This window comes from Nelumbo lutea, chromosome 4 (genome assembly GCF_056320005.1).
Source record: "Nelumbo lutea isolate HS-2025 chromosome 4, American lotus-T2T, whole genome shotgun sequence".
NCBI classification, from domain to species: domain Eukaryota; kingdom Viridiplantae; phylum Streptophyta; class Magnoliopsida; order Proteales; family Nelumbonaceae; genus Nelumbo; species Nelumbo lutea.
Window position 1 is genome coordinate 63,608,587 of NC_142687.1, and position 16,066 is coordinate 63,624,652.

At 42.0% G+C, this 16,066-nt stretch overlaps 1 protein-coding gene and 1 long non-coding RNA gene across 6 annotated transcripts in view; one reads left to right on the top strand and one right to left on the bottom strand.

Annotated features, from left to right (window-relative positions):
- Positions 1 to 4,223: 4,223 nt before the first annotated feature.
- LOC148860861 (uncharacterized) lies at positions 4,224 to 5,872 on the top strand. Its single transcript, XR_016112370.1, has 2 exons — positions 4,224 to 4,735; positions 4,873 to 5,872. It is a non-coding gene; the product is annotated as an uncharacterized LOC148860861 (long non-coding RNA).
- A 3,946-nt stretch (positions 5,873 to 9,818) lies between these two features.
- The window catches only part of LOC148860862 (uncharacterized), a 29,496-nt gene continuing 23,248 nt past the window's right edge, over positions 9,819 to 16,066 (bottom strand). For 3 of the 5 annotated variants that reach the window (XR_016094883.1, XM_088941182.1, XM_088941183.1), the window contains 2 exons: positions 11,256 to 11,374; positions 10,759 to 11,152 (listed from right to left, as the gene is read on the bottom strand). Coding sequence is in view for 3 of the 5 variants with exons in the window: in XM_088941182.1 (XP_088797308.1) it covers positions 11,078 to 11,152; positions 11,256 to 11,374 (194 nt within the window). In the remaining 2 variants the exon portion in view is untranslated. Of the gene's footprint in view, positions 10,292 to 10,467; positions 11,153 to 11,255; positions 11,375 to 11,472; positions 11,972 to 16,066 lie in introns of those variants that run through there. The other 2 variants (XR_016094882.1, XM_088941181.1) reach the window with 2 other exon arrangements.

Consider the following 16,066-nt stretch of genomic DNA (forward strand, 5'->3'; position numbering starts at 1 on the left):
CTAACTTGCCGACTTCAACAAGCATAGCAATGGGTGCATCCTTCTTAATCAGTTCCTCGGCTCTCTGCAACATATTGCTAAGTTCCTAGGTGTTAGCATTTAGCTTGTTCATGTTATAATTCACGATGAACTGATTGAAGGAAGGAGGCAAAGAATTCTGGATGGCGTCCACATTCATGACATGGTCTAGCCCGAATCCAAGAGCCTCAAGTTCATTAATATATCCCATCATCCGAAGACAATGGTCATGAATCTGTTGGTTCTTGGATATCTGCGCGGTCATGAACTGCTTCAAGACCTTCATGCCGAGTAGAACAATTCTACACTTCGTACATTGTCCTTAGGCCATCCAAGATATCCTTGGACAATTCGATCTGATCGAATTGTCGTTGTATCGGATTATCCAAGGAGGTAATGATATAGCAGCGGGCTAGGGAATTTTTCTCTTCCCATTCCTAGTAGTCCCTCCTACGAGCCTCATAAGCCCTATCTCCTGGACATTCCGGAGCAAGGTTTTTAACCACTTTGTCCAACTTCTCTTATGTCAGGACCAGCATAAGGTTTCGGTACCAGTCAGCGTAGTTTAATTTAGGTCAAACCAAAGTGGCTCCCACTAACTTTCATAAAGCCAGATTTCGGTGGGCCCTAAACGGATAGGGTTCCATACGGTTCCTCTTCAGGAGGTGTGGGGCCCACCACAAAGGGAGGATCATCCAATGATCTTAAGGACACCATGGCAATGATGTGCATTCAACCATGGTGTGCGCAAGAGCCACTACTGTATCAGCATGGACCAAGTACTTATGGCCCATGAATGTTGCACATCACACATCCATACATCACATGCATTGATAAAATTGATCCAATCAATTAATATTTGTAAAACCCATTATTAAAGCCCATAATTATCTATAATATTACTGATTAATATTATTTAGGTATAGGGGCGGAATTGCACAGAGCAGTTCGGCCCATATAGCTTTTATGCAGTTAATGGGCTGAAGCATTTTTAACACATTAAAACTGGGTTTTACAGGTGTGGGTCGAATTAGGTCTTGCAATTAACTATCAATCCCTTAACCCAAGAGTGAAAAATTAGGGCTGAGAGCAACCCCCATCAAACCACAGATCGGTCCAACCAGTTTGGTCCAATCTGGTTCGAATGGGCCTAGTGTTTGATTTTTAATTCAAGATTTGATCTGAAATTAAATTAATGATTAAAGACAATCAAGAATCAGTACTAGGGTTGTTCGTAGATCTGCTACCTGCAAAACAGATGTTAGATTATAGTTTGCAGTTTCTCAAACTGCAAATCGCAGATGGCAAAACCCTAATCTGTGAAATCTCCTCCTGCGCGATCAGCTTTGAACTTGATTGAAGTAAAATAGAAAAAGCCTAATTTTCTATTAATATTATATCAAATCAAATTCCTATACATTCAGTCTAAAAAAAAATTATAGACCAGAATGTAAAAGAACTGCAAATTGCAGTTTTCCTGCGCCAATCAAGATTGCGATCTCCACCGTACGAACAACCCATAAATCAAGATAAATATACAGAGCAGTTCTAAATATAAATCAGATTTAAAAGATTTAATTTCATATCAATCACCCTTAATCTAGGAACCGATTTCCTAGAAAATCTCTTATTTGCGTAAATCGGGTAGAATGCCTTCTGCTCATTTGCACAGTTTCAGATCTGATCAATTTTGGTTCAAGATTTGAACCTAGATCTGATACCACTGAAGGGATGAGAGATCCATCATATGGATAGTTGAACCCTGCAAGTAGGTAGGGCAAATTTTCAAAAATTTCTCTCTCCCCATATGGGTATCACATTCCCTGTTTTAGAAAACTACATTTTCAATGATCAATCTTGAACCTAAACCGGACCAGATCTGAAACCATAAGGTAGGAGAGGGATGTACCTGATATGGAGTAACAGTAACTCCCAACGAAGGTGCTCACGCCCAAGGAAAACGCCAAAGACTGCTCCAACTGAAGATGACACAGCGTAAGGTGGAGCAGAATCAGCAAGTGGTTCTTCAGCATGAACCAAACTCTTCAGCAAGAATTCAATGGAGGGTGTGCGAGCATGACTTCAGATCAGCTTTTCACCAAAAACTGGTATCAAGAACCTTTCTTGATTGCTCATACAAGTGGAGATCGAACTGGCTATGGCGGTAGCAATAGGAGAGGTCAAGAGCAGAAGATGGCGTCAGTCTAACTGGAGCTGTCTTCTCTCTTGAATCTGTAATCTAATTAGGTGAAATAGGGTTCGCCCTCCTCCTCTAATTATAGCCTTAAAGAGAGATTCTCCTAATTCCATTAGGAATTTCCTAATCCAAATCTTGTATTTGGATCTGGACTCTCTTTAAGAGATAAGGATAAACCCTTATCTTATCTGCAGATAAAGATCAGCCCTCTGAATCTAATCAGGAGTTTCCTTATCCAAGTCTCTATTTAGATCTGGACTCTTTGAGTGGATAGGGATAATCCCTTATCCTATTCATTGATCCAAATCCAGAATTGCCTCTCTTTAATTAATCATATTAAACCAGTTCGATTTGGGCTTTAGACTCATTAAGTCCATGTGCTCACTTATCCTCCAAACTGCTGCCCAGTTGGTTATCCTTGTATGGCATGGGACCCAAACATTGATCTACTCATCAGCCACATGGGTTCATCCCAGCCTCTGTTACAAGGCCTGGCCGAATTCACTGTAGGAAACAGTGGACCCCTGAGTCCATCACCATGGGCTCTTAATGGGTCTAACATTTACACTAAATGGTCATTGGGTCAACCCACCTTATAAAAACTCAAGGATTGTGGACAAATGCAAGATTAACCCATCAGGTATTGCCCTCAACGGTCTTACACTTAACCTCTAAGCCCATAATGATCAAGCACTGTCCGATAAGAGAGGACCTCTCCCTCGATTGCAATGTACAATGTTGCACTCTCTACTCACATGAAACCCGAGAATTAAAATCTTTTGCAAAAATTTTGAAACCATAATATATATGTATATCTCTATATAAATATATTTTGCAAAACAAATTTCAACGGTTGAAATCGGTTGTCGGCAGCTTTGGTTTCCAACAGAGAGAGTGCATTCCCGATCATTCACTTTGTCCGACAAAGGGGTTGATCCTATCACTATGATTATCCACTCAGATGAATTCTCGAATTGTCCCAACATATCCAGGTTTTGACCCCCTCTAAGGATCTCACTGATTGGCATATCAAAGATAGCCCAATCTGACACCTAGTGTAGTATCATAGTCGAGTCTAGGGGTTAGGTGTAACATTCCAATTTTGCCCATCAATCTCCAAGTTCCAGGGCAATACTGAAATTTTGGTCCGGTTCAGGGTTTCAAGAAAACCTACACTACATGTACCTCAGGTCTCACCCTAGCAGCTAAGACAAGCCACCCCAATCAACTTGGTGGCACATCAGTGTCAGCCTTGGCAGGATAAATCTCCCCAAATCTATCCAACGACTGTGAAGATTCTAAATTAATACGAGGCTCATATGTGCCTAGTTTAAGGGCATTACACAGAAACACAACATAATAACACGAATCAAATACGTACTTTATTCATTTACAATAAATGTCATTATGTACATCATTTTGATTGGAGCTAAGGGCATACACTGTCTAACACAATACGATATATTGGATTGGACCTGGTCCGTTCGTAAAAAATTTATATTGGATTAGGTTGGATTAAGCCAATATCTAATCTATTGATATAAGATAAGAATATATGTGTCAATGGACCGAGTTTGGGTTGAAACCAATCTAAATCAAAATGAATTTGAACAGACTGAATGGTCCAGATATTGAATTGGACTAGTCCAATTTGATGCAAAATATTCATTGGATTAGATTGGACTTGGTCCATTTATAATGAACTCACATTGGAATGGATCGGATTGTACCAAATCCATACCAATTGACACCCCTAGGCACATGTGTTAGAGCCATCGCGCGAACATGGCAGATTCTCCTAAAGCCCTCGGTGTTCCAATTTTCAAAACAAATTAAACACAAATACAAAATTATAAATCACCCCCTAAATCTAATGAAATTGACTTCAGTAAGTGCAAACTCTGTTCAAACCCCGTTCAAAACAGTCTTTACAGCCTTGCATTGGGAACATCTCCCTACTTTTATGCTTTATTTCATGGGGAAATATTCCCAATGCAAATGCAAGGATATAAAGACTGTTCCAATGGAACTTGCACTGAATCCCATTTCAAATCTAATCATGACCGCCCCATCAAAACCAATGTCGCCCAAAAGCATCAATTTGCCTCAATGCAAGGATCAAAATTTTCTCAAATATCGGTTGATACATATCCTTTTGGAGCCTTCCCGTTCCCGATATGCCTTATATAGGGAATGTTTTGGGTCGGTGATACGCCCTTACGCCCCAAAAAGGTGCATCGTATGGGAGCCTTCCCGATATGCCTGTATTGATATTTTGAACCTTCACTCGAAGGCTAATTAAAATCAACGATTTTCGCCTCAACTTAAATGAATCGTTTCAGCGTGAAGAGCGCTGAAATTGCCCCTGCTTCCCCCGACCTCCCCTCACTGGTTTTTTTGTCGTTGATATCTTTTTTTCTTCTTCCAAGTTTCAGATTCAGATGCAACGGAATCCATTAAAACGTTACTTAGTTCTCTTCACCCCCTCCAATCGTGAACTCCAGATCGAACTGAAGGAAGGTAGTCTTTGGTTTTCAAATCTTCTCCTTAGTGTCTTGATTTTCTTAATAGGTTTTCAGATTTGCGTATGTTATCGGAAATCTAATTTTTGTTCGTCGGAAATAATAATACACATTCTTACAAATTTTCAATGCCAGAATCAAGAGACAGATTGTGCGTCGCCAATCGGCTGCGGATCCACTCGATATGGAACAAGAGGGGAGGTTTTTCGGTCCTCCTGCAAGAATCAGCAATGGCTATGGACGGGTCTTGTTTGGCTCCCCTTTAAGATTCGGTGACTGAGATGCAGCAAGCTTGTTCGGCTCGCCTTCAAGACTGGGTAGTTCCGATGGTTGAGACTTCACCGGTTTTCCAATTTCCCGGGGAACTGCGAGGTTGGGTGCTTTACTGGAACGCACGATTAGAGTGGGGGCTATAGTGGTTTCACAGGGCGTCAATATTGGAAGGGCAGCTTATGGTAGTCCAAGGTTGGCAAATGGACGTGACCGGATTTCACACAGGTCTCCATTTTTGGGGCGATAGAATACTCCGGTGGCAAGAAGTGACTGAAGCCGAGGACATGCTGCAAATCTTTGCTTGGTATTGATAATCAGGTTGCCGGGGAATCTGATGTCCTGACCCCACAGAAGAAACTGTTGAACTCAATTGACCAAGTTGAGAAGGTCGTAATGAAAGAATTCCGGAGACTAAAGAGGACACCCACCGTTTTAATGGTTCCCCTTGAGCGACACAGATCGGACCTCTGGGAACCGCGGATGAGTTGCTGAAACTCTATTAGTTGCCATCGTGAAGAAGATGAATAGTGCTTTTGGTTGCTCTGACTCAATCGACTCAATGGGAGAAAGTGGGGACAGTGGGGACGGAGAAGAAGAAGAAGAAATCAACCAAAAAAACTAGTGACTTAGTGAGGGAAGATCGGGGGAAGGATTTCACGCCATTTTTGTTTATTCATAGTTTGGAAGCTATTCAACATGCCATATTTTTTTTTGTCAAAAATCAGGGTTGGAAATTTCTGTTTAGTCATTCTAATTTTAAATTAGGCCTTATAGGGGAAGTTTTCAACTATTTTCACTTCGAGTGTTTTGGACCAGGTCGTATCTTGTGACTTGTATAAAGTGTTCAGTCTATTATTGTTAACTATATCCCTAGGTTGCTAGGTCTATTAATAACTTAATATTGTAGTGCATATGTTAGCCCAATGGGCTAAGGGTCTGTTTGGTTCATAGGATTAGGTGTCTAGAATTGGAATTGAGATGACTCGTTCAAATTCCAACCGTTTGGTTGAACAAAATCGGAATCTCATTTCTATTCCTGGTGGAGCGGCATTCGCCCATTTAAGGGAATGGCCATTCCCTCCCCTCACTTGGGAATAAAATTCAATTGTAACTTATTTAAGTTCTCATTCCAATTCATGTTTGAACCAAACTATGGGAGGGAATACACCAGATTCCAACTTTGATGGATTTTTATTCCAATTCCAATTCCAAACTATGGGACGGAACCAAATGGACTCCATAGTTGTCAAGGCGATGCCTAGGCAGGCGCCTAGGTGAAAAGGTGCCCTTTGAGGCTTGCCTCACCTAATCGCCTAATAATTTTCTACTTCCTACTATAAAATGCTTTTTTATCCATTCTTTTTATAGATTATAATTATAAAATAAATATTATTAAACTAAAATAATCATTTTGTGTGTTTGTATACTAATTTCTTTTTATTATTTTCCTATTTATTAGGATTTAATCAACACAAACATTGCTAAATGTTGTATTGAACCCTCAAAGACTTAAAAACCTGGACCAATAAGAAAGAACTAAAAAATTAAAAATTTTATCTAATTAGCACATTTTCCTCTTCCATATATTTTTCTTCTACTTCTACTTCTACTTCTACTTCTATTTCTACTTCTACTACTACTACTACTACTACTACTACTACTACTGATAAGCCATGAAGGTCGCTGAGAACACCCATGAGGAATCCCAAATACGTCAATTAACGTCCCATGCATGGGCCATGCAAGGCCCATGCAAGGCATGATGTGGCATCATGCAAGGCGTGATGTGGCATCAACCAAGGCATGATGTGGCATCAAGACTGCTTGGTTATGATTATGAGATCCAATACAAGCCAGGATGGGAGAGCAATGCAGCTGATGCATTATCACGGGTGGCTGGCAGTCCTAGTTTGGATGCCTTGTTTGTGTCTCAAACTTCATTATGTGATACAATCAAAGCCAAAGCTAGTGACAACTCTTACATGAAAATAATTAGCCAACAAGCAATTGAAAACCCGGGCGTTCCTTACAGCTGGCACAATGGGTTAGTTTGTTGCAAAAACCGAGTAGTGGTGCTTTCTCATTCTCACATCATTCAACAACTCTTGCGACAATACCACGACTCTCCAATGGGTGGAAATTCGGGTGTACTATGGACATACACTAGTGCAACAATTTTATTAGCCATCAATGCACCAAGTGGTGAAAAATTATGTTGCTTCTTGTGAAGTATGCCAACGCGCTAAAAGTGAGACCTTGTCACCTGTCAGACTCCTACGACCACTTCCAATCCCTTGCCAAGTATGGGATGATGTCATTATGAACTTCATTGATGGCCTTCCACCTTCCAATGGTAAGAATTCAATTCTTGTTGTGGTTGACAGGTTGAGCAAATCAACACACTTTCTGGCTCTCGCCCACCCGTATACAGCAAAAGTGGTGGCCAAAAGATTCACTGAAGAGGTTGTGAAACTACATGGTATGCCGCGATCCATCATAAGCGATCAAGACCCAGTATTCATCAGTCGTTTTTGGCAAGAGTTCTTCAAATTATCAGGCACACAATTGAAGATGAGCTCCGCATACCATCCACAAACGGAGGTGATCAATCGTTGTCTTGAACAATACCTCCGGTGCTTTGCGTACCAACAGCCTCGTAAATGGCAATCATTCCTCCCATGGGCTGAATTTTGGTACAATACTACCTATCATGCATCTACTGGAATGGCCCCCTTCCAAGCTCTATATGAAAGGCCTCCACCAACAATTCCACACTACATGAAGGTTCTTGTCTGGTAAATGAAGTGGACTGTAGCTTAGCCTCTCGGGATGCCTTGTTAAGACAGCTCAAGGAGAATTTGCATGCAGCAAACAATCGGATGAAGCAACTCGCAAATTCCAAATGACGGGACGTTGAATATCAAGTGGGCGATTTGGTGTTTCTGAAACTTCATCCTTATCATCAACACTATGTGTTTAAACGTGCCTATCAAAAGCTTGCGTGTAAGTTCTACGGACCCTATCAAATTAAAGAAAAACTTGGGAATATGGCCTACAAATTCAAGCTTCCTAAAGGTTCACGCATTCACCCGGTATTCCATGTGTCCCTTCTTAAGAAAAATGGGAGAACACGCAAGAAATAAAGGACAGATTCATGAACCTTGAGGGCAAGGTTCTAGCAAAAGGGGGAGGTATTGATAAGCCACGAAGGTCGCTGAGAACACCCATGAGGAATCCCAAATACGTCGATTAACATCCCTTGCATGGCCCATGCAAGGCCCATGTAAGGTGTGATGTGGCATCATGCAAGGCGTGACGTGGCATCAGTCAAGGCGTGACGTCGCATCAGGCTGCTTCATTTTCTTATCAGTTATTTCTGTTCTATTTCCTTGTTATCAGTGCATAGGAATAGGTCAATAAAGCCAAAGGTTGGCTCCTTAGGAAGTGGTCAATGTGGTTAAACAGTTATTACTTAAGACTAGGCTGGTTGTTAGTGGTTAAGCTTAAGACTATGATTGGTTGTTAGTGGTTAAGCTTAAGACTAGGTCTGGCTGTTAGTGGTTAAGTGGTTATGTTCCTATGGCTTAGGGATAGGCTAGCTAATAGAGAACATAATCCCTTAATCAGTGGCTAAGTTAGTGGAAGGAAGTTGAGAATTTTTTTTTGTATTTAAACACCCCCCAACCAGCATGGGAGGGCAGTTGAAAGTTCAATAAAATCTGGTGGTTTGTTCTCACCCTAAGCATAATACTTTTCCTTAGTTCTAGCTTTGATTGGGACCTAACAACTACCAATACTTTTTATTTTCTTTTTTTCCTATAACAAAAATAAGGGTTCAGCCCCTATATTTTTTTAATTCTATTTTCCTTCTTCCTTTTCTTCTCATGAATATGTTGATTTTCTATACTTTAATACGAAATATGGTTATGGTACCTAAGGAACTACCCTACGATCTATGTTTTTAACATAAAAAATTCATTGCCTAGGCGGCGCCTAGGCGACTAGGCGAATAGGTGCCCCCCAATCACCTAGCCTCACCTTGGTGCCTTGAAAACTATGATAGACTCTTAAGTTCTATAAATCAAGAGGTATGGTGGTTTTGCCTTGTATGACTCTATGAAAGCAAGGGAGTTTAACATTGAGAAAACAATATAATGTTAGAAGAAATGTTATGTTGCAGTAGAGTATGGATAGACCACAATGAGAAAAAAAAAACAAGAAAAAAGTATTAGAAAAAATATAAAATGAAAAAAGAAGTTTGGAACTGGAGATATATGATTACTTTTTTAATAAAAAAAAATTGTTAGCTTGGTCCCTAGATAAGGTCAAATTCAGGTTGGGTTGGGTAATGTAAATCTAGAAAAAATAATTCATCTTTCCTTCATTTGTTTTTTTTTTTCTAACAAATATAAATGCATAGTTTTTATTTTCTTTTTTAATTGTTTGACGACTCAAAACACCTTGAGGCTTAGGCCTCACCTCTTTCACACCTAACCGCCTCGCTTCCACCTTTAGCCTTTTAAAACCTTACTTTAAACTGAGAAAATAATCAAATTCACCTTCACATTTGATCATCTATGGTGTAATGGGGAAGAATTGCAGGAATTGCCATGAAGGCTTTGCATAAAATGAATTGTAGCGAAGACTTAGGATCAAATCTTGTCTGCGGGTTGGGGAGAGGGGTTACAGGTTTAACTAATCCAGATTACAACGAAGTAAACCACCCTATATACCAGTATCAATTTTTAATTTCAAAGATCGTAGGCTTGAGTCTAATGTATTTATAAAGAAAAAGTAACCAAAATAAATTTGAAAAAGAAAAAACCTTGTTAAAATCATGTTCGTTCACCTTTACCCGAATACATTCTATAAAGATCTTGTCAAAAATTATATAAATTAAAACAAAATTTGCAGTAGTTTTTGTCTGTCACACTTCTCCTAGTGGGAAAAACAAAATTTTTCACTGAATATTACTTGAAATCTTTTGACCCACCAGATCGAAATTCAGGTTATATGTAAAAGATAGTCTTGCCCTCTTACTTTTGCACTCAATGCCATCTTAGTTGGCCTATCTGTTCAAAAGCTCAATTGGTCATGCAGCAGCTCCCAACTGTGACCTCTCTCAACTTCACAAGTTATGACTAGAGACGACCAAGCCAATCAACCACCACAACCCTTTCTTGTTCTATATTGATTGGCCACTTTTATAATTTAACTTTCTTTATCACCCAACTTGAGATTCAGGGGCTTTCAGAATGCCACCATTTATCAGAGGTAGATCCTGCAACGCAAGTCTTGCTAAATCTCGTGTCTTAGGATTTGATGATTCCAAAAAGGCACAAATAACTTTGCAAATGCAACCGCGGCAAGACAATCCAAAATGGAAACTAAGTTTAAGCATTTTTTTACAGTCTTATGACGTGCAAATGCAATTAGTAAGCAAATTTAATATCTAACCTGTGTCCACGGGCCCATACTTCACACTTCCCTTCCCGTGCAGTCTTCCAAGGAGTGGAAGCAAAAGTTGAACAGTCCAATACCAATTTTCTGATGGTCCGACAGGAATGAAAATTTTCAAGGATGTGTTGCTCTTCAGATTCCTCAGTTTTGGGGAGGGCTGCAAGAGATGCTATGCAGCTATGGCTTCATGTAAAGAACCCATTTTTTATCAACAAGTAAAGCCAATTTGTCGGTTAAAAGTTGTCCACAGAATGCCACCAGTAGCCACCTTCAAGCATCAATAGGAACTTGCATAATTATTAATTTTATCTTTGATTTGGTTACCAATGATAAAGAGTTGACTTCCAGATCTCTACAACATTATCAAAAATAGGAGATCTTCATGGCAACATCCTTCACCACAAGACTACAAGAGTTGTGAATCCTGTGGTTTGAGAAAATTCTCCTGAGGAGAGTAGGAGACTACAAAACTGTATTGGGTAATCTAGAGTTCTGAGGAATTTGGAGATTTTGACATCACAATGGAGACATTTTTCAAGCATAGTGAGCCTACATGAGACAAAAATTCCAAGGCAAAAGTCCTAGCTCGACACCAAGGCCCGACGTGCTAGTCTCTGAATCCAATAAATACAAGATCATTGAGCCTCTTTTGATCAAGCCTATTCCTCTTTTTTGTATGAACCTACATTCACAACAAAATAAAAAAAAATTAAAAATAAGTATTTTAACTTTCATAAATAATTTTATCACAAAACCAACCATTAGGTCCATTACTTAGAACTTACATGCTCAAAAGTGCTCCAGTTGCGCTCACAAGCAAAAGAAGTGCATGTAAGACCTAATATGCATAATGCAATACGTCTAAGGTCTAGGGTGCGATCTCCATAGCTATGCCACCAATCAACTACAAAATAAAATAAAAAAAAAAAAGAATTAAGACAATATAAATTTAAAATAACATGAATAAAATATAAGTTTCAAGAAAAGAGAGCTTATATTTACTTGGTTGCTTTGTTTCACGTTGCCTAATTGTCAGTTCTTTAGAGAAAGCACCACGGGCATGCTTATACTCTTCCAATTGATGAGAGAACTTGTCACGAGTTTCAATATCATTGACCATTCTCTCAATGCAATCTAGAAAGCCCATTTCAAACTTTCCAACAGATGCATCATCTTGTGCTTTAGCCTTATAATAAAGGGTTGGATTGAGAAAAAAACCAGCAAGGTACAACGGATGTTGCATCATATTAGTCCAATGCCTATCAAAAATGTCTAAAATGGGCTTATACTCCCTCTCTTTTTCACTAAAATTTTCTTTTATTTTTTGTCTTGCTCGCTTCATTGCATAGTAAAAATAACCCATCACAGGTTTTGTTGTGGATGCGTTCGTGGGGAAGACTTATTGCCGTCGACAGCAACAGTGATGCGAGGCCCACGTGGGCAGCAGCTTATCTTATTAGCTTATCTTATCCTTAGCCAGCAGCAGCTTATCTTTAGCAGTTTCTCTTATCTGTTCTTATCTGTTCTTACTTCATTTATTAGAAGAGTAGTAGGAAATTTGTTTTATCTTAGGGAAGCCTTATCCTTCCCAAGTTAGGAGTCTTATCTGTAAGCAGTCGAAATCAACGAGTCTTCCTACAAGGAGGACCCTCACCTCTTGTAATCTCCTATTTAAGGAGTTGCGACTAGAGAGTAAGACATCCAAGAATTTCAGTCAAGAGAAGAGTTGAGGAGAGTTAGGGTGATCTCTTGGACAAATCACCCCTTAGGTCACCACGATAGGGTCTGCACGCAAAGGGAGGGGCAAGAGGAAGCTAGAGGTTCTCCCCGTGGACCGACCCGTGATGAGATCCTACGCCCAGGCCGATAACATTTTAGTATCAGAGCCAAACGTCATGGGCGATATGGAGCAGCTATCATCCAGGGTCCACGAATTGGAGCATCGGCTCGTGGAGAACCATGCAGAAGTACGAGAAGTCAAGGATGATGTCTGGGAGCTTCGTCGCCTGCTAGAGTCATATTTCTCCAATAGGGAGAGGAGCCCCAAAGGGACAACAACCACCAACAGTCACCGACCAGATTTGGCGGAATCAGCCGGCGAACGACAGATCGTCGCCCCAGCAGCAGCAGTCATTCCCAAGTATAGTAGGCTGGAGTTCCCTTCGTACAGCGGCAATGGAGACCCACTGGGATGGCTATACCGTTGTGAACAATTCTTTCGCAATCAACGTACGGAGGAAAGAGATAAGGTCAGTCTGGCCACGTTCCATCTAACGGAGGAAGCACAACTTTGGTTCTACCAAGTGGAGCAGGAGGAACCAGAGCTCAACTAGGACCAATTCAAGTCCTACTACCTCCTCAGGTTCGGGCCCCCATTGACGAGAAACCCACTAGGTGAGTTAATCAACCTCAAGCAAATAGGCATCGTGGCTGAATACCAGCGCCAATTTCAGACCCTTCTCGCCAGAGCCGTCTCGATACGCCCAGATCAACAGGTGGATATGTTCACCGCTGGATTAGCTGAGCCCCTGAGGGTAGATGTGGAGATGCAGCATCCTCCCAATTTGGTCACCGCCATGAACCTAGCTCATTCTTTCGAATGTAAGCTACAGATCAGCCGAGGATCCTTCAACATGGGTCGGTCAACGACATCATGGACACCCCCGAAGTCAACCAAGGTGGCCCCTTCTTCGGCAACCAACAGGGAACAAAAGCTTCACACAGGTATCATTCCCAGACCGGCACCTAGCACATGAAGTAGCATGACGGCACCTCCCATCAAACGCTTATCCAGAGCCAAGATGGCAGAACACCAAGCAAGAGGGCAATGCTTCAACTGCGATGAGCTGTATTCAGCGAGCCATAGATGCAAGAGGCTATTCTGCCTCCTGGTAGACGAAGTGGAGGAAGACGAGGAAGAACCCGCAGCACTAGAACCCGAGATCTCCCTCCACGCCATCACCGGGATAAAGACCTCCCAAACTATGCAGCTACGGGCACAGGTGGTAGGGAAACCAGTACGTATCCTTGTAGACTCGGGAAGCACGCACAACTTTGTAAGCGAGCAAGCTGCCCTTCAAATGAAACTACCAGTGGAAGGCAAACCGCAACTACAAGTAGTCGTCGCAAATTGAGAGAGGGTTCACAACACTAGAATCTGTAAGGACATCCAAATACAGGTCAAATCCGAACCCTTCTCTGCTGATTTTTTGTGCTACCCTTGGACGAGTTTGATATAGTACTTGGAGTTATGTGGTTGATTACTCTAGGCCCTATCCTATGGGATTTTAGCGCCCTAACAATGTCATTCCGCCTTAATGGAAAACAAGTTACTTGGCAGGGAACCTGAGTAAAGGCAAAGAAACCGCATGTGCATACACTCCAAGGCGGAACGATGCACATGGCAGATATGGAAAGACTCCTCACCGACTTCTCAGATATATTTCAAGAACCCAAGGGACTTCCACCTGCCCAATCGTGTGACCATCAGATTCCTCTGATAATAGTTCAAAACCGGTCGTCGTCCGGCCATATCGCTACCCACATCTGCAGAAGGATGAGATATGATGAAACAGGGGATCATCCGCCCTAGCCGCTCCCCCTTCTCTTTGCCAGTCTTATTGGTACCGAAGCAAGACAATACTTGGAGGTTTTGTATGGATTACAGAGAACTCAACAATAGAATCGTCAAAGACAAATTCTCGATTCCCGTGGTAGACGAGCTGCTAGATGAGCTCCACGGATCTCAGTACTTCTCGAAGCTAGATCTCAGATCGGGATATTTTCAGGTCCGGATGGCCCCCGAGGATGTGGAGAAAACAGCTTTCCGAATGCATCATGGTCACTTTGAATTTCTAGTTGTCGTTCGGTCTCACCGGCGCTCCATCCACATTTCAGTCACTGATGAATGAGGTAATTCGGCCCCACCTTCGCAGATTCGTCTAAGTGTTCTTTGACGACATCCTAGTCTACAGTAAATCATGGGTTGAACACGTACATCACCTACGGACTATTTTGGAACTACTGCACCAACACAAGCTCTTTCTGAAGCGGCCCAAATGTTCTTTTGGGGAGCGCCAAGTTCTTTATCTAGGACACATAATCAGTGGGCAAGGTGTCACAGTGGATGGCTCCAAATTCCAAGCAATTCAGGATTGGCCAAAACCTCAATCCACCAAGGCTCTCTGCGGGTTCCTAGGACTGACCGGGTACTACCGCAAGTTTGTGTAGAATTATGGATTATTGGCTGCCCCATTACCAGTATGCTAAAGAAGAACGCATTCCAGTGGGATGAAGCAACTGACGCCGCCTTTGCGAACTTAAGGGATGCCCTCTCCTCCACACCCGTACTACAGTTACCAAATTTTGACCTGGAATTTACGGTCGAATGCAATGCATCCGGTGTAGGTATTGGAGCAGTACTACAACAGCAAGGACATCCAATAGCTTTCTTTAGCCGCAAACTGGCTGACCGGCATCTAAAGCTACCGGCTTACGAGCGCGAGTTGATTGGACTAGCTAAGGCCGTGCAACACTGGAGGCCATACTTGTGGGGAAGATCCTTCATCGTCAAGATTGATCACTACAGCCTCAAGTATCTACTGGAGCAGCGGCTGACCACTCCGCCTCAACAACATTGGGCGAGCAAACTGCTCGGGTTTGATTTTCGGGTGGATTACAAGGCGGGGTCCTTAAATCGGCCTATAGATGCCCTGTCCAGACGTGACAAAGATGCTATGCTCCTTTGTGCGATTTCACAGCCCCGCATCACCCTGTTAGAAGGCATTAGAAGCATGCTGCCCCAATCACCGAAATGGAAGGACCTTATTCAGAAAATACAGTCCGAAACGACCAACACGAATTGGTCCATTCACGATGGGCTAGTGCTATACAAAGGACGGATATACCTCCCAGCCGACTGTTCCTTAATTCCCTTTGTCATCTCTAGCATACATAACTCCACACATGAGGGCATTCAAAAGACATTGCATCGCGTCCAAGCCGATTTCCATTGGCCTGGCATGAGGACTTCGATTTGAGACTTCATCCAGAATTGCTCCACATGCCAACAACAAAAATGGGAAAACCTGCACCCGACAGGCCTTCTCTAGCCTCTCTCACTCCCAACACAAATATGGGATGATATCTTTATGGACTTCATTGAGGGCCTACCCAAGGTCGGCGGGAAATCGGTCTTATTCGTGGTGGTGGATCGCTTTTCCAAGTATGCTCACTTCATTCCCCTATCCCACCCATATAGCGCGGTTTTAGTTGCCCACGTCTTCTTTACACATATCTTTCGTTTGCATGGGCTACCAGAATCCATCACCAGTGACAAGGACCCGGTTTTTACTAACACCTTCTGGAAGGAGTTGTTTCGGTTGCAGGGTACAACCCTAGCTTTTTCCTCCGCTTACCACCCTCCGACAGACAGGCAAACAGAGGTGGTAAATCGTACGATAGAGATGTATCTCCATTGTTTTGTGGGTGATCAACCACGGCGGTGAGTTGATTGGCTTCCTTGGGCCGAATATTGTTACAAGACGACCTATCATTCTTCTCTTGGCATGACACCATTCCGGGTCGTCTATGGTCG